At 38.6% G+C, this 19,683-nt stretch overlaps 1 protein-coding gene across 1 annotated transcript in view; it reads right to left on the minus strand.

Moving 5' to 3' along the window:
* LOC111609422 (NACHT, LRR and PYD domains-containing protein 12-like) overlaps positions 1 to 19,683 on the minus strand; it is a 114,356-nt gene that overhangs the window by 93,833 nt on the left and 840 nt on the right. Inside the window, exons 3-8 of the mRNA XM_023337869.1 lie at positions 9,990 to 10,112; positions 8,940 to 9,018; positions 8,554 to 8,782; positions 6,619 to 8,410; positions 5,905 to 6,078; positions 112 to 285 (exon numbers count right to left, since the gene is read on the minus strand). Coding sequence (XP_023193637.1) covers positions 112 to 285; positions 5,905 to 6,078; positions 6,619 to 8,410; positions 8,554 to 8,782; positions 8,940 to 9,018; positions 9,990 to 10,039 — 2,498 coding nt within the window. The 5' untranslated portion in view covers positions 10,040 to 10,112. The remainder of the gene's footprint in view (positions 1 to 111; positions 286 to 5,904; positions 6,079 to 6,618; positions 8,411 to 8,553; positions 8,783 to 8,939; positions 9,019 to 9,989; positions 10,113 to 19,683) is intronic.

Consider the following 19,683-nt stretch of genomic DNA (forward strand, 5'->3'; position numbering starts at 1 on the left):
AGAGATTTGTAACATGTGGAATAAATAAGAAAGCCAACCAACTGCTGGGATCTGTAATTATGCTTCTTTTTGCACCTAAGATGCAGCAATTTGTCAAGTGCCCAGAGGTACCTGAGAGTTTCCAGGTTGCAGTTTGGACTCTTCAGTCCAGCAGAGAGAAGCTTCACTCCTGAATCCTGCAGGTTGTTGTTACTCAGGTTCAGTTCTCTGAGACTGGAGGACTGGGAGCTGAGAACTGAGGACAGAGCTTCACAGCTTCCCTCTGAGAGGTTACAGACACTCAGTCTGAGGAGACAGAGAGAAAAATCTGTTATTTAACCATTCTTCAAAATGTATGTCTTTTTTTCCAGTCAACAATGTTTCTCTTTTACTGATTTAAGGGACTGTTTTATATACAATTATGTTGCCTTTTGTTGTGAACTGGTTCAGTCTATAGATGGGCCTCCAGACATGAAGGACTGAACAAAAGGCAACAAGGAGGCTGGCAAGATAAATATTAAATTCCTCTATGAACTAAATTAATCCCATGCCAGTTTTAACAGAAAGAGTCCAATGAAGCCTGAGAATCAAGGCTGGGCTGAAGAACAGCATCACCTTCATTTATGGTCATGAGCTTTGGATCATGAATAAAAGAACAAGGTCGCGGATACAAGCAGTTGAAATGGGTTTTCTCCGTAGGGTGTCTGGGGTCTCCCTTAGTGATAGGGTGAGAAGCTCGGTCATCAGGGAGGGGCTCAGAGTAGAGCCGCTGCTCCTTCACATCAAGAGGAGCCAGTTGAGGTGGCTCGGGACATCTGGTCAGGATGCTTCCTGGAAGCCTCCCTGGTGAGGCGTTCCGGGCACGTCCCACCGGGAGGAGGCCCCAGGAAGACCCAGGACATGCTTGAGGGACTATGTTTCTTGGCTGGCCTGGGAATGCCTTGGGATTACCCCAGGGAGCTGGAACAAGACTAAACACTAAAGGTTACTAAACACATGGAAAACACACTTTTCCATTTTAAAGTCACCACAATAAAAATTGCATTCATAAATATCACAACATTGAACGGCCCTCCAAATATGTTTTAAACATTTTGTTGGAATAGGATGGGCCACCAATATGTTACGATCCTCATGTCATCACACAGAACTCACAAAATACAAAGTCCAGACCAGATGATGTTTTTAACAAAGAGGTTTTATTAAACCCAAGTCTGGACACAAAGTGGTTCTGGCAGTCTTGGTAAAATAAAAGAGTGAGAGAACAAACAATAAGGCAGCAGTTGGCCGTCGGATTCAGGCCGCTGTGGGGCTCATACTGATTCTAATCTAAAGTTCATAATAGTTATCTCTTCTTTCATTTCAAATTATTTATTATTCTTTCTACTGTTATACTTAAATTCAAATTAAAAAACAGCTTATTGATCCCAAAAGGAAATAAAATCTTCTTGTGACTCCTATTAATTCAAATTCTTCAAAGGGTTATTTTAGATATTAATGACAGTTTAGTTTAAAAGATCTCTTGTGGTCTGTATAACAGTGAATTTCAAGAAGGTTCTGACTTTGTATTATATATATTCTAGATAAATTCCTCTACTTATTTCTCTGAATATAGATGATTATTTTAACATGTTGCTCATCCTCTTCCCATTACTGAAACATTTCCACTTATTCTAGAATCTACAATTGCTCTCAGCCATATCTCTTCAATGCCAATAATATCTGTTAATGTAATTTATCTGAACAGTCCATCAGCCAATCAGCTTCTTGTATTTTCTCAGTAGATCCATCAGTGGAAGCCCCGCCCAGCCCATGATGCTCCTGGTTTGTGAAGACAGAGAGACAAACTGAACTCTGATAGGAAACAGTTTCAAACTGATTTTCTCTCTCCAATCTCTTGGTTCCACATGGAGCTATATTTGGCCCCCTGCTGCTCTGACTACCATGTCATTGTGGTTCCAGTAGATGGGTTGGATTCCCAGGTTCATTCAGCACCATGTGAAAAATGGTGCTATATGGTAATAGGCTGTTTTTTTCAAAGTTATGCAGTCAAAATTAACAGAAATAATTTTAGTTATTTAGCTTGTCATAAGAGACAAAATGAGGTTAAAATTTTACCCAATAATTTATAAATGACATGGCTGTAAATTAGATACTTAATTATCAAACTAACCATTCAGCTTCAAACTAAATGTTTTCCAGCAGACTGACTAAAGACATTTCTCCCTCTTCCTCCTCTATCAGACCTTCTCTGCTCCTGCAGCAGGTTCCTCCATACCTGAGAGCTTCCAGTCTCCAGTGTGGATCCTTCAGTCCAGCCAACAGCAGCTTCACTCCTGAGTCTCCTGGATGATTGTAGCTCAGGTCCAACTCTTTCAGATGAGAGGGGTTGGAGGTCAGAGCTGAGGCCAGAGAAGCACAGCCTTCCTCTGAGACCAAACAGCCTGATAAGCTGCAGACACACAATTCATCACATGATGAGAATATGAGAACATTGAGGTAGAACCCAAGGTCTGAACTGGTCATTTTTACAAGAGGAAAAAAGTCAATAAATTAACCTGTCAATAAGATGAAATAGTAATAACACTCTAATTCTGTTACATGAGTAATAAAAATCAACATTTCAGAATAAAAACATTCTTCATTGTTCCACAGCAGGGAGTTCAGGTTTACCAGCAACAAGTTTAAGTTAAATGGAAGAATCAGATATTCAAGAAATAATAAAGACAATAAATAATAGGAGAATGTAGAGTAAGGACACATTTACCATATAGGAATAATAATGCTGTACATTTACTAAAAACAGCATAATCAGTTTGAAATAATGTGCAGCTTATTAGGGGAATTTATAATCATATGTAAGATGCGTATATTTGTACATTGAAACAGCAATAGACTATTTAAAAGACACTTAAAAGACTGCATGTAACAGCCGGGATATACATAATTAATTAGCTTTTTGGGAGCAGTTCTGTTTAGAAAGTCTAACACTGGCCTGGTGGAGCAGATTTATTTCTATGGATAGGTTTATAGTGGATGCATTTAAAACCAGGAGAGTGGACCAATCACACAGCTGGTGCCTCTACATGTTGCCTCGTGCTGCCACTGCTTGATCTCTGAACCAGGATTGCCTGCATCTCTTTTCACTCAAACTGGACACAGGCTGACCTGTATGGACATAGGGATAACTTCCGGTGGGGTTGGGGACCTGGACCCCCCAATCTTGGAATTATCCTCCTCATAAAAGAAACCTTTGTATTTAAATATCAATATCAAAAGGCAATAGAAACAAAGAACAAAATAAATCTGCCATTAATCTAAGAAAAAAATAAGAATTAACTTTTAGGTAGCCACACCATTGTTAGAACAATGGTTCAGTCCAAAGTGTACGAGGAGCAACAGCAGCACTGAATGGCACAGGCTCTGTTAGAGCTGCTTAAGTGAGGAGCTAGCTGTTAGCTGTGGCTCTGGGTGGGCTGCTTGGACGGAGGGCAGAAGGAGAGGCGAGTGGACGTAGCAAGCAAATGAGGGTGGTAGGATTTGATTTTGGTGGATTGCATAATCTACCATAATCTACCTTCTACCATAGAAGTGGAATTCAAAGTCATGGTGGAATTCAAACAAGATGGGGGGTATATTAACCTGATAAAGCTGACTAAAGCAATAGAGGAAGAAATGACATAAGATTTCTTAAAATGAAAAATTATTGGAATTTAAATGAAATAGGGATAAAGACTGATGTATATTTAAGAAACTCATATTATAATGACCTTAAAATACTGTATATTCAGTGTCAGGTTTTGGGTTTTTTCTGTCGTTTTGAATTCTTCTGTGTGTTTATTTTGTGTTTCTGTGTCTTCTGAGTATCCATGTTGTCCTGTCTCCCCCTTGATTGTTCAGAGGTGTGTCTTGTTTCCTGTTTACCTCCTGTGCATTAATGTCACCTGTGTCTCTGTGTCTTCGTCGGGTCCTTGTTGTATGCGTTGATTCTGTCTCTTTTCTGTTGTGTTAATCTTTGATTTGCCAGTTGCTACCAATGGTGAGCCTAGCCTTTCCGCTCACCCTGTGCTGCCTCAAATTTTGGACATTTTGTGCATTTTTTCCTCCATTAAAATAATAATTTCTTTGAGCTATTGGATCCACTGTGTCTGTCTCACCACCTCACATCGCACCTCATGATATTCAGATGGTTCTAACAATTTAAAAGGATGTGTGGGAATAGGAATATATACAGTATATACCAGAGTTTAAAATATACAATTCTAAAATAATCTTAGATCAACTATCTGTTTTCACAGCAGAAATGGTGGCAGTTATACTAAGCTTACAGTGGGTAGATAACGTTAGACCAGACAAGGTGGTAGAATGTACAGATTTCAAAACAGTTTTAGAAAGTATTCATGGAGAAGGAAATAATAGGAAAGACTTAGTATTAGAAATTCAGCACAGTCTATTTAGATTATACAAGGGTGGCACTGATATATGGTTCTGGTTTGGTACCAGCACATGAAGGTCTAAAAGGCAATGAAAAGGCAGATAAATTAGCAAAACGGGCTTTAGAGGGGGCAATAACGATTACAATTCCTTTTGTGAAAGGGGAAGGGAAATCACTTAACAGTAAAGAAATGGAAAAATGGCAAAAAGGTGGAATGAAGATAAGAAAGGAAGAAGACGATATAAAGTACAAAAGTCAGTACTAATTAGAAATATTAATGAGAGAAACAGAAGGGAAGAAATATTAATGATCAGATTAAGAGTAGGTCGTAAATATTTAAATGTCATTTTATATTTAATAGGGAGGAAAAATAATGATAAATGTGAAGGATGTGGGGAGAAAGAAAATGTCGAATACGTATTGATACATATGAACCTGAAAGGGAAAAATTGAGAAGAATGGTTGGAAGGACAGGTCAATAATGGAGTATAAAAGAAATATTGGCGAAATGAAGGAAACGTAATGGATATTTGCAGATTAAGGAAAGCATTATTTATCTTCAGAATACAAAATTAAAAAATAGAATTTGATAGGCGTAAGGTAATGTTGGTACACACTCATGTACAGTAGGTGGCAGTATGCACCTTGATCTGCCTTAATAGAAAAGAAGAAAAAGAAGAAGAAGCAGCTGTGGTTCTGCAACACAAACAAAAACCCCTTCAGTAAGCACATACTTAAAACAAAAGACATGTAACACTTTTTATTTATGTTTACTGCTCAACAGGAAGAAACACACTAACAAAATCAGACTGCAGTTTGTTCATTTCATTAATTCGGCTGAATCATGGTAAACTGCATTATTATGCCTTAAATCAAAACGAGCAAAACTGGCTACATTGTTTTCATAGACTTAGCTCCTTTTTCTATCGAAGATAGCCAATATATCAATTATATTTAGCTCTCTAACTTTTACTTTAATAAGAAGAGTTTGAAACTGGAGAGGCTGAGTGTTACCACTAGCAGACAGCTCCGTATGTGAGCTGAGTACAGAGGGGTTAATGAAGCTAATAGTAATAGAAAATAAAGTATACCTTTATTTCTTATCACCTTCAATGTAGAGCCTTTAAAACCACAAAACAAAATCTGAATATTTTTTTACAAAACTCTGGTGCTGAACCTTAAGTTTAAGTTGTGATAGTTCCCAAACATTCATTTTCTACATATTTATAGGTTCTCAGTAGTCCAGAACATGAAAAAACCCACTTGTTGCACATCCTATCACAGTTCCACTCTGGAATTCACTGAGTCCCTGAGAGGAACCCATTCTTTCACAAATTTTTGTAAAAACAGTCTACATGTCTAGGTGTTCATGTTCATACACCTGATATTGGAAACCCTGATTCTGATTATTTGGATGGGTGGTCAAATACTATTGGCAAGCTCTGCTAGCACATAGTGGATAGAAATCACAGGTATTGAGAACATTTTACCTGAGAGTTTCCAGGTTGCAGTTTGGACTCTTCAGTCCAGCAGAGAGAAGCTTCACTCCTGAATCCTGCAGGTTGTTGTTACTCAGGTCCAGTTCTCTGAGACTGGAGGACTGGGAGCTGAGAACTGAGGACAGAGCTTCACAGCTTCTCTCTGAGAGGTTACAGCCACTCAGTCTGAGGAGACAGGGAGGAAAATCTATTAAACAATTCTTCAAAATGTATGTCTATTTTTCCAGTCAACAATGTTCCTCCTTACTGATTTAAGGGACTGTTTTATATATAATTATGATGCCTTTTGTTGTGAACTGTTTCAGTACTAAACAATTCCTCAAAATTTCTGTTCTTTCAGATCAACAATGTTTTTAATAGACAGAGATCTTATTTTACACCAACTTTGTAGTTGTTGTAAACTGGATAATTCTATAGTTGGACCCCCAGCCTTAAAGAACAGAACTACATGTGACAAGGAGGTTGGAAAGAGAATTGTAAAATTCCACAAGTAACTATATTAATCCAATTTCAATTTTAACATTAAGTGGAGGAGTTATTATGTTCAGCTGCTGGAGGAAGTCTGTTTCTTTTTTGCGCATCCCCCCAGTCGGACACTTTGAAAAGACAATGCACCAATATACAAACTGAAACATGAATATTTACCTCATAATTAGCAGATTTTCATCTATCAAAAATAACTGCATTAACATTTTGTGTCCTTACAGAGCTTTGTTGGAGGCTTTAACCACAGACAGCAGCCTCAGAAGAACCTCCTCTGAAGCAGAGTATTTCTTCAGGTCAAACACATCCAGATCTTTTCCTGATGACACTACAATGAAACCCAGAGCTGACCAATGAGCAGAAGACAGTTCATCTGTGGAGAGACTTCCTGAACTCAGAGACTGTTGGATCTCCTCCACTAGAGAACGATCATTCAGTTCATTCAGACAGTGGAACAGATTGATGATTTTCTCTGCAGACACATTTTCACTGATCTTCTTCTTGATGTACTTAACTATTTTGTGACTGGTCTGTGATCTACTTCCTGTCTGTGTCAGCAGACCTTGTAGGAGTCTCTGATTGGTCTGCAGTGAAAGTCCAAGAAGGAAACGGAGGAACAAGTCCAGGTGTCCATTTGGACTCTGTAAGGCCTGGTCAACAGCTCTCTGATGGAGAGATTTTAGGTCAGATTTATTAAGTAATGAAGACTTCTTAGATCTTTGCATTTCTTTCATCACATCAAAACCAGAGTTGATAAAGGTCAGATGAACATGAAGAGCAGCCAAAAGCTCCTGAACACTGAGATGGACAAAGCAGAACACCTTGTCCTGGTACACCCCTCTCTCCTCTTTAAAGATCTGTGTGAACACTCCTGAGTACACTGAGGCTGCTCTGATATCGATGCCACACTCTATCAGGTCTGATTCATAAAAGATCAGGTTTCCTTTCTGCAGCTGATCAAAAGCCAGTTTTCCAAGAGACTCAATCATCTTCCTGCTCTCTGGACTCCAGGGTGGATCTGTTTCAGCTCCACCATCATACTTGATCTTCATCACTTTGGTCTGAACCACCAGGAAGTGGATATACATCTCAGTCAGGGTGCTGGGCAGCTGTCCTCCCTCTCTGGTCTCCAACACATCCTCCAGAACTGTAGCAGTGATCCAGCAGAAGACTGGGATGTGGCACATGATCTGGAGGCTTCGTGATGTCTTTATGTGGGAGATGATCCTGCTGGCCTGATCCTCATCTCTGAATCTCTTCCTGAAGTACTCCTCCTTCTGTGGGTCATTGAACCCTCTGACCTCTGTCACTATGTGAACACACTGAGGAGGGATCTGATTGGCTGCTGAAGGTCGTGTGGTTATCCAGAGGAGAGCAGAGGGAAGCAGTTTCCCCCTGATGAGGTTTGTCAGCAGTACGTCCACTGAGGTGGACTCTGTAGCATCAGTCAGGATCTCCTTGTTGTGGAAGTCCAGAGGAAGTCGACTCTCATCCAAACCATCAAAAATGAACAAAACCTGGAAGTGTTCAAAGCTGCAGATTTCTTTGGTTTCAGTAAAGAAGTGATGAACAAGTTCAACCAAGCTGAACTTTTTCTCTTTCAGCACATTCAGCTCTCTGAAAGTGAATGGAAATATGAACTGGATGTTCTGGTGGGCTTTGTTTTCAGCCCAATCCAGAGTGAACTTCTGTGTTAAGACTGTTTTCCCAATACCAGCCACTCCCTTTGTCATCACTGTTCTGATTGGTTTATCTCTTCCAGGTGGGACTTTAAAGATGTCTTCTTGTCTGATTATTGCTTCTGGTCTGTTTGGTTTCCTGGATGCTGTTTCAATCTGTCTGACCTCATGTTCATCATTGACCCCTCCAGCACCTCCCTCTGTGATGTAGAGCTCTGTGTACATCTGGTTCAGAAGGGTTGGACTTCCTGCTTTAGGAATCCCCTCAAACACAGACTGGAACTTCTTCTTCAAACCAGATTTAAGTTGATGTTGACAAACTGCAGCAAGACGTTCTAAAATAATACAAAAAGTACAAACAATAACTGAATAAAATCATATTCTGAAGATGTTTTGCATAAGTGTGATTCCATCTCTTCAAACTTCAGTAAACGTGTAATTTATCCATCAGGTTAAACCTTTGTAGAAATCCTCTTACTGCTCTTTAGACGGTCAGCCAGCTCTTCCTGCTTCATCCTTCTCAGGAAGTTCAGTGTGATCTTCATCACTGCCTCTCTGCTGCTCCTCCTTTGCTCTTCATCTTCACCTTCCAACACCTCATCATCCTCTCTTTGACTCTCTGAGCATTCTGGGTAATCTGTACTCAGAATTTTATGGATTTTCTTCAGCTCATTCTTCAAAAAAGTGACAATCTTGTCCTCAAGCATCTGGAATAGAATAATAAATGAAGGAAACATCAGACTGAAATCATGGAGCCAAACAGCAGATGGATGTTGGACAGACTGACAGTCCTCTGGTTTACAAAGTGCATCATGAAGATGACTGTGAACAGAACCCAGACAAAGTTGTTGTTCATTTACAGACCATAAATATGGAGTCCAGCTGTGTTTGATGCTGCAGGGCAGATGGACCACTGGGAACCTCTGAACTTTGCTGGTCCACTCTGTGGAGCAACCAGGAACAATTAGAAAGAAATGAAATATTCATCCAGCAGTATTTAGAAATTAAATCACCAAGAGTTTCACATTAAATGTTCTTAAAGCAGAAAAACAAAGCATCATATGAACAAAATGGAATGAAGTTAAAAAGAGGAAGATTAACTACAAGGATTAAGTCCAGTAACACCAAGATCACCCAGTAGAAATTTTGAAAGGCTGATGCTGAACTTGGAGCAAATCTTGTGCTTGTGGAGACAGTTTCCCAGAACTTGGGGACAGTAGAAGTGAAGGCTCTGTCCACACAGGTCTTCAGGACAGTGTGGGACATCAATCATGTTCTGATGACTAGATCTGAGGTGATGTGGACATAGAGGAAATCTGAGATAAGTGGGTGTGTGTCCATGTGGGGTCTTCTTCTGGATGTCATAGAGAGGATATTTAAATGGATCCCGTAGATCCCTGGAAGCCAGTGAACTCACATTTCATCTGTCCACACATAGACAATCAGAAGGTAAAGGTCCATGAAGTGATATCTGGATGTGAGCAGTGAACCAAATGATGCAAGTAGTTGTAAAGATTTAATGTTCCAGCTGATCCCACAAAGAACCTGTATGATCCACATCAGCTCAGTTTGGTTGAGTTCCAGTAGATCTCACCAACCACATCATGAAGCTTTCCTTCCCTGCTGAACTACTCTCAGGATGCACACAGGAACCAAGTCCTGTTGGACCAGACTGGCTTTACCAGATATATCCCAGTGGGTTGTGGAAATGTGTTCCACTCTTAGGCTGACATGAAGCCAGGAAGCAGAAGAACATCGTCAACACCCATAGATAAAGATATGAAGGCGTTTTCATTAGAACAGAGCAGCTGATTTCTGTAGATAGTGGATCAAACTTCTATGTAAATAGAACTGGAAACATCTGAGTTCTTACTGGTTCAGTTTCCACAGTTACATCAATTAGAAACAGCTCACCTCTCTGAAGATGGAGCTTCAGGAGATTTAAATAGAATGGGATGAGCCATGGAACCGTCGCTCTTAAACAACACACAGCTGGTCTCTGATTCTTCTTCTTCTTTGAAACTCTGATGGATTCTGCTAAAAAAAACATCATTTAAATCTTTCCTTGGAGTTTTGTTTTGAAGATATTTTTAATGTGGTTCATTGTAAAACAAAGAGCTGTGAGACACAACAGAACCAGACAGCTCATTGACTTGATGTTGTAAAGGATTCCCATCAGAACCGGTCCAATCCTCCAACATTTTCCTGATCATTGATCCTCCTGAATAATGTCCAGCCTTGTTTAAAGAGCAGAAAGATTTGTTTCTCAGACAAACATTGTAAGTGCGGCAAGCTCTCACTAGTCTAGCTCCTTAAAGCTTTTTCGTATGCAACACATTTCTTCTAAAACAAATGAGGTCTTGAATCTAATGGTCATCTTTAAGTCTTTACTGAACTTAAACTGAAATAAAAATTAAAAACAGATTCAAAACAAATAGAAAGTGACAGTCAAAGGACTGTGTTACTCTCAAGGTGCCAGACTTCTACAATGACCAAATGCTTTCATCTTTTATAAACTAATTAGTCAATAACCAATCAAAAGGCACCATGTAATAAGTTTAAGCACAATACAATTACAGATGCTTATCTTTTTCAAATTGAAGAGTAAAAAATTAAAGTCACATAAACACAAAATAAGATTTTGTAATAAGTTCCAAAAATGCATATATGGGTCCTACATTTTCCAGCCCCTAATTGATTATGTATTAACATATCAATTACTAACTCAACTTATATTGGAGCCTTAAATATTCAAATAACTTAAAAACTATTTTTAACTTGGTTACAAAAACAGTCTTCTAATAAAACCTCTTGTTTCATTCTTGTAATAAACACAACTTTGTAATCGGCCTTTGGATGATGCTTGTCTTCGTCTTGACTTCTGCATTCCGGGTTATCCCTTTGGAGTCTGGCATGACTTTGACGATTTTACCCAACATCCAAGAATTTCTCAGAGAGGATGAATCAGCAACTAGGACAACATATCCGACCTTGAAATTTATTTTTAGGCCAAGCCATGTTTTTCACTCCAGGAGAAAAGGTAGGTTGTCCCTTTAGCAGAAGCAGATAGTTTGGTGTAAGAGGCTCAAGATCATTAGGATCGTCTGTGTTCATGGTTAAGGGTCTTCCATTAATGATGCTCTCGACTTCACATAAAAGAGTCTGCAGTCCTTCATCATCCAGTATCTGTTGCTTAACAACGGAACTTATGACTTTTCTAACGGTACGTATCTGACGTTACCACACTCCTCTATGATGAAATGCAGCAGGTAAATTGAAAATCCACTGTACTCCTCTTTGCATCATGGCATCATTAATGCGAGAGTGGTCCAGCTCTTTCAATGCCTCCCTTAACTCTCGTTCTGCTCCAACAAAATTTGTTCCTTTGTCAGAGCGAATAATGGAAACTTGTCCTCTTCTTTGAAAACGACACAGAGCGTTAATACATGAATCTGTATCAAGTGACTGGGCAACTTCAATATGTACAGCTCTGACAGGTAGACATGTGAAAAGCACTCCGTAACATTTGACCGTGACACCTTCTCTTTTGACCTCAAAAGGACCAAAATAATCCACACCTGTGTTGGAAAAAGGTGGTTTATCAGGAAGCAGATGGTCATGTGGCAGATCTGCCATTTTTTGTTGCCCTGGTCTCGCATGCGGTCTTCTACAGAGGTTGCACTCTGAGATTACCTTTCTAACAGCTGCACTGGTTCTGCCCAACTGTATGCTTTTGTGCTGCAAAGTTTAGATTTCAGCTGCATAAGTTTGTCTCTGACTGAACTTGACCAACTCTCTTTCAGCTTTGGACAAATCTTCAACAGTGATCATTTTCTTTTCCAACTTTCTTTTAAATGTGATAATCTGTGGTTCAACTAAACTCTCAACTTTCTCTGGTTCATTTTCAGATTGCTGCACATTTAGTACAGTTTCTTTTCTCTTTTTACTCAGGTGACTCAGAGTCTCTTTCAGGTGCAGCATCCAGGCAATGGCCTTTTTGAGCTTATGCCAGCTGGAGTAATGCTCGTTTAGTTGACTCATTGACTCATCGTTTTTCCATGGTTTTGCACACGTCGTTGCAACTGTTGTCCTTACTTCATTTTGTTCCATTAACCTAGAATGTTTAGGTGGTTTTGGCCAATGCTCTTCATTTGACAGGAAACTTGGTCCTTGAAACCAACTTTCACTTTTGATGAATATTTCAAGTTTTAAACCTCTTGATGCCAGATCCGCTGAATTTTGTGAACTGCTCATATGTTTCCACTGAGATCGGTATGTCAGTTCCCTGATCAAAGAGATTCAGTTTGCCACAAACGTTTTGAAGCAAATTCTGTCATTTTCAATGTAGCTCGGTGCTGTGGTACTGTTGGTCCAGAAGACTGATTTCTTCAGTGGTATTTGAAGTTCTCTCAGCATCCGATCCACTTTGACTGCAACCACTGCTGCTGTTAATTCCATTCTGGGAATTGTCATTTGTTTAAGAGGTGCTACCCTGGATTTTCCTATTAAGAATGACACTTGTGCTTCACCTCGTTCATTAGTCAACAAAAGATATGACACAACTCCATATCCATCCTGGATAGCATCGGAAAAGAGATGAATTTGTGCAAACTTTGTGGGTCTGAATGAAGCAGGCTTAACACATCTGCTCACACTGATTTCAGAAAGCTTGTCGAGATCTGACAACCACTCTAGCCATGTCTGGCATGACTGTTCTGAGATTTCTTCATCCCATCCTCGCTTCTCTTTGTAAAGTTCTCTCAGAATAAGTTTAACAGGTAAATGAAGTGGTGCCAAAAATCCTTAAGAATCATACACAGAGCTGGCAACTGATAAAATGCCTCTTCTTGTGCATGGCTTGTTTGGCAGCTGTACTTTGAACTTGAAGCTGTCAGAACTTCTGTACCACTGCACACCCAAAGCTTGTTCTACTGGAAGCTCATTGTGTTGCAAATCCAAATCTTTAACAACAGGTGCTCTTTCACTGCCAGGAATGGAGTACAACAGAGCTTTATTGCTCATTCATTTAGTCAAATGGAACCCACCACTTTCACAAAATGTCATCAGTTCTTTTGCTAGTTTAACTGCTACTTCTTCTGTTGACACAGACTTTAGGCAGTCATCCATGTAAAAGTTCTTCAGAACTGTCTGTGTTGCTTCTGCTGATGTATTTGTGGCTCCATCTTCAGCAGTTCTTCTCAGTGCATATGAAGCACAACTGGGTGATGACGTGTCTCCAAACAGGTGCACGCACATTCTGCATTCTGCCGCTTCTTTAGTTTCGTCACCATCTGGCCACCAAAGAAAACGCAGCAAGGCTGCATCTTTGTCTGGGACTCTGACTTGATAGAACATAGATTCAATATCTGCCATCATGGCAACAGGCTCCTGTCTAAATCTGAGCAAAACTCCAATAAGAGTGTTCATGTGATCAGGTCCTTGCAGTAATTGATCGTTCAATGACTCCCTGATAAGATCCAGTACAGTCAAACACAACTCGGAGTTTTTTCTTTTTTGGGTGCTACACTCAATGGTGTGGAATGAACCATACTTGACCATCACTGTGACTCAGCTGTTCTTCAGGGACTCTTGTAGCATAACCTTTTTTCAATACGTTGTCCATGAAAGCTTTGTAGTCTTGACAAATGTCTGAAGTTCTACTTAGCTTCCTCTTCGAAGAGTTAAGGCTTTGTTCAGCAATACCACAATTGCGTAGCATTATCACATCGTCATTTTTCAGAGGCAACTTGATGCAATAATGACCATTGATGAATTGTGCCAATGTAGTTACAGCATGCGTGAACTGCTTATCCTGCTGAGACAGTTCTTGTTTGTCCTCATACTGTCACTCTGGGAAATCTGCATTATATTGCTTCTCCAACATGTCTTCAATGTTCAATACAGATATACGATTGACAAGAAAATATTGTTTTTCAGTGACATGTGATTCACTATCTTGACATCTGCTGACTGGTCCATTTACCACCCAACCTAGGGCTGTTTTCACGGTGTATGGTCCATCATTCTGGCTGTTGACAATCTTCCATGGCTCCATAGCCTTGTGTGTATTAGCACCAATGAGAAGTCCAATATCTGACTCTAATCTTGGAAGACGAACTTGTTTCAGGTAAGGCCATCTCTCCAAATCTTGCTCTTTTGTTATATTACCTTTTGTTGCAGGAATGTCTGGATAAGTGTATACATCTGGCAGCATGATGAAGTCTTGTTCGTCAAGTCCACAAACCTCTAAATCTGTAAGGACATAACTACAGACTTTCTGTTCCTGTGTCATGGTTCAAAGAAGGATTTCTTTCTTTTTTCCTCGTACATTCAACTTTCTGGCCAGATCCTTGGTGCAAAAGGTTGCTGTGCTACCTTGATCCAGGAATGCATATTTGTTGATGATGTTTCTGTTTTTCTTGTGTCTTATCTGCACAGGCACAATGGGAAGTATGCATTCATTTTCCCCGGCCCCAGTGACTTCGCCTTTTTTACATCCAGTGGACACAAGAGCACTTGTAACTTAGTTTGTGTTTTGTGGGTTGTCAACCACGTTTTCTTCTGACACAACATTCTGCTTCACCACATGTAGAATAGTTTGGTGCTTAAGAGAACAGTCGGAACATGAGGCCTTTTTTCTACAAGCTTTATATAAATGACCTGACATTAGACATCCAAAATAAAGACCATATGACTTCAGAAACTGTATTCTGTCTTTCGAAGGCTTTTCTTTAATTTTGTTACAAACACTCAAAGTATGGCTTGTCTTATAAGAAAGACATGGACTTTGAAAAGCACTGATCATCTTGACTGAAGAAGTTGTTATATCACGTTGACTCTTGGTGGTATCCTTTCGGTGCAAGATATATTCACAGCAAAACTGCTTTTCTTTGAAAGCCCTTTTAGTTGGTCAGACTTTTTCTTCGAGCTGCTCTGATTAGCTGGTGTGACATCAAGAATATCTCCAAATAGCGGATCATTAGCAACCTTTGCTTGTTGATAGATGAACTCTACAACATCAGGAAATTTGGCTCGTGTTCCTTTTCTTTCTTGAATGCTGTAAGCATGGCTTCTCCAGTTTTCTTTCAGTTTATGTGGTAGTTTGTACAAGATGCATTTCATGTTTGTTGGATTGTTCATTTCACTCATGTAGTCTACATCATTCACTCTGTTAGAACGTTCAATCAGAAATAGGGCAAATGCATTCAGTCCTTTTCTGTCATCTGGTTTTATCTGAAGCCATTCCATAGCCTTTTTAATATATGCTGTGGCAATGGTCAACTCATCTCCATAGTGTTGATCAAGAAAAGCCCTTGCTTCTCTGTAAGCTCTGTCTGGCTTCATGTGCTCACAGCTGCGTACAAGAGCTAATGGTTCGCCACCTGTGAACTGTTCTAGGTAATATAGCTGATCTTGTTGACTGTCAGTTTGGTTCTCAGTAGCATGTTCAAAAGCTCTTATGAATGATCTATATGAAAGGGTGTCATCTGTAAATACTGGAATTTCTCTGTAAGGAAGTCGAGATATACTATGTTGTTTTATGAGCATTTCAGTATGGTGATTTTGTTGCTGCAGAACCTGGTACAGATTATCTGAAAAAGAATCAGAACATTGAGCATTTGTTGAAATGCCTTTCAAGTGAGACTTTGTTGATACTGGAGGATCAACATTTGCGTTTTGTTCATCATCTGAGAACATGCCTTGCCTTTCTGATTTGCTCACAGAATGAACAGATTCAATTCTGAGTCTTGAAATAGCTTGTTAGAAATTAATCTCAGACTTCTGAGCATCTTAATTTTCTTCATACACCTTTAATTTTGCATGTGAAATGGCAAGCTTCGGTTCAATTTCTAGTTTCTATTTTCTAAACTTAAGACGGGCTTCTTCTACTTCAATTACTTCTTTATTTTTCATCGCTGCTGCTCTTGCTAAAAGCGCTTCACGTTCTGCTTTAATTTTCAGCCGCATTGTACTTGTACTTGATCCTTGCAATGTACTGCTTGTAACCAAGGTAGCCTTTGAAACACTGTCATGTGGATGTACATCTTCTTCAGGAGAGCATTTAGCATCTTTTATCCATTCTTTAAAGCTTTGTAAGAAAAGTTTAAACTCAGAATGTCTACCCTTGAACACATCTTGGTCTACGTCATCTTCACTTATCAGTTCACATAGTTTGGAATTAATGCGTTCATACTCTCTCAGGCATTTGACAAACATTGGAAAAGATTCTTTGTTTATGAAATCAGCATTGCATTCATTCTGTTTCAATCTTTCAATGTTATCCTTCTCTTTTGTCAACCGTGACAAAACACAAGCGAACAACGTTGTACTTACGGATTTTATTACTTCAACTCAGTCGTTTACCTCAGCTGAATTGAATCTCCGTTCCTCCTTTCGTTTTTACTTAGTCTTGAAAGAGTCCTCCCATGAGAAAGTCTTGACTTGATGTAAGTGCAGCAAGCTCTCACTAGTCTAGCGCCTTAAAGCTCTTTTGTACGCAACACATTTCTTCTAAAAAAAAATGAGGTCTTGAATCTGACAGTCATCTTTAAGTCTTTATCAAATTTAAAAGGAAATAAAAATAAAAAACAGATTCAAAACAAATAGAAAGTGATGGTCAAAAGACTGTTACTCACAAGGTGCCAGACTTCCACAATGAGCAAGTGCTTTAATCTTTTATAAACTAATTAGTCAATAACCAATCAAAGGGCACCACGTAATAAGCTTAAGCACAATACAATTACTGATGCTTATCTTTTTCAAATAGAAGAGAAAAAAGATAAACTCACGTAAACACAAAATAACATTTTGTATTAAGTTCCAAAAATGTATACATGACTCCTACAAACATGCTGGTTTGAAATGACTGAGAGAAAAAGTTTGGTGATCTTAGTGTTGAGTTCTGACATGGAGAAGAACCAGGAATCATTTCCACTCTGACCATTAAAGGAAGATCTGATGGAGCTTCATTCAGAACCAGATGGTCAGCTAGAGACCATCTGGTTCTGAAAGATATCCACGAGACAATATTTAGTTTTACTGCAGAAATGGAAGATAATACACCATGTTGGATAATGTTTAAATCTCAGAGATGCAACTACAATCATAAATTTAATTCATAGAAACTTTTTCTTTCAGTATTATCTGTGTTTAATCGGATTTAGAGACTAATCCAAATATAAACGTACAAATTAAATTTATTTCTTCCTTTGTGTTTCTGTGTTAATATTAATATTTAATCAAATAAATGAGTCTGTTTCATTTGGAAAAATTAAGTCAGTGCAAAACAGAAGAAAATGCAGTTAAATGTTTGTGGCTCAAAGGTCATGTCAACATGATAGTTTATGTGTCTTGATTGAAAAGTGAGTTCATTATGGGTAATTTTTAACCCTGTTATTCATCAGCAATAATTATGTGATTCTCTGAATTCGGTACATTTTGGGGTCTCAGGTAGGACTGTTGTAAATGGATACTTTAGTAATCGAGTAATCTACTGATTATTCTTACGATTAATCAAGTAATCGGATAAAAAAATTATAAGATAAAAGTGATAAATTTGGCATACACCGGTATTACTATCGGATATCATATTAGTCCAGTTTTTCATTTTTGAGCATCTCTAACAGTTACATTTATAGAGTTTAGAAAACTAACCTATAACAATAATAGCTCACTTTCTAAGTTAACTTGAAAAAAAGTTATACAAAGATCTGAAATCTATTCAATTTAATAATAAAGAGGCAGGATCACAAATACGCTTTCAAAAAATGTCTGTGCTCCAGCTTTTTGTTTATGTATTCATCTTCAGTCAGTTTAACAAATGAACTCTCACCTTGCCCCATACCGGTTAAGCTTTAGGTTTGAGAATACGGGAAATGTCGCCTGGAGTGGGGAGCTTGGGGTGGAATGGGGGCAGGCGAACGAAAGTCTGGGGACCGGTAGACCAGGGGACGAAAGTAAGGGGGGAGCAATAAGGGATATTTACGGCACATTTGCTCATCACACTAAGAAACTCATCTACCAACCATGTACCGCCACAATGCTTTCCACCACCCGTTTGTTGAGACCGGGATTATATGAAATTTATTATGCGGTCAATCCATAAAGCTGCACTTATAGTGTAACCATCAACTACTCAGCCGCCCGCCGTGTTCAGTCTATCTGCTCACCTGTATAAATACTGCTGCAGCACTCTTCCCGCCGTTCGCTCTCAACCAGCAGCTCCCAGAGGAGAAAGGCTGCCGTACTCCAGGCATTGCGCCAGTCATTTTAAGTATGCTTATTGGTCCCCCCAAAATGATGAAAACCCGGGCATAATCATCGATCAATAAAATCCCCATGGGCCGAACTTGAAAACTGAATGTTATGCCGCTAATATTTGCATTCGTCAACAACTCAGAGACGGAGGTCAGAGCTACACTTAACACAGATAATGTTCCGTCTGGAACACGGTGAGATAAATAATAAAACATAAATTAATGAAGCTTCAAGGCAGGTAAATTTTCCTCGAGGAATTTTAATAATCGAAGTATTCGAATCATTCGAGGAATTGTTTCAGCCCTAGTCTATAAATATACGACAAAAAATTGTGTTTTTGAACACTACATCTATTGAAGGAATAATTGAAACTCCAAGAAAATATGTCTCCCCACCTTATTAATAAAATCCCAAACAGTATTATGAATTTCTTTGTTGCTTTAAGTTCAACCCCGTAACGGGACGATTTCATTCCCCTATGACTGTAACTCTATGACATAATTAAACTAATTATTCCGGTTTCTTTTAGATGGCCTGTCCCTTGATTAAAATAACTGTCAATATATTTTATTTGATTCTGAATCATAATAGTTAATAATTCAATTCGCCATAAGTAGAATATGGCAACTTGATGTAAAAGGGCTTTCAAAAATCATAAAAATAAACTTTTAAATAAACATTAAATCATGTTATTCTATGTTTTTGAATCATTCTTTAAACTTTGCATACAGTCCAACAAATATTAGTCTAATATTTGCTGTTATCATAAAAAAAAATCATAGCAATGTATCAAGTAACGGTTGAACCCATTGTAACAGTTGACCAGACTGTAACGGGGTTGAAGATTTTTACTAAAAGTTGCCATAAGTCCACATTAGTTATGTTATGGAGCAACATATGATATGATGAAAACAAGAATTAAGATGTGTATATAAGAACTTTCTTTACTTTTTACCAAACAATAAATATAATTCACATGTGTAATGGTGATGAAAGGTTGAATTTTGACAATGACGATCTTTAGATAAAAATAATTAAATATAGGTAAGAAACTATATTAACACATAAATCTCTTTACAGTGTGAGTGGAAAGGACTTAAGTGATGTCACTTCCAGGGTGCTGAGGAAATTGGACTGAACCATTATTTATAAAAAGGAGGGATTGGTCTGCTGTTACAGGGTTAAACAAAACTGGAGGGACATGATTAAAAAGTGCTATTTTATAAATAATTAATGTATTTTTCTCATATTTCTTTTATTTAGATTAAAGTATACCTAAAAATGTTTAAAATGTTACAAACAACTTGCAGTTACTGGTTAGTTTCATTTGTTTTATATTCAGTGAAAAATT

Source organism: Xiphophorus maculatus, chromosome 8 (assembly GCF_002775205.1).
Source record: "Xiphophorus maculatus strain JP 163 A chromosome 8, X_maculatus-5.0-male, whole genome shotgun sequence".
NCBI lineage: Eukaryota > Metazoa > Chordata > Actinopteri > Cyprinodontiformes > Poeciliidae > Xiphophorus > Xiphophorus maculatus.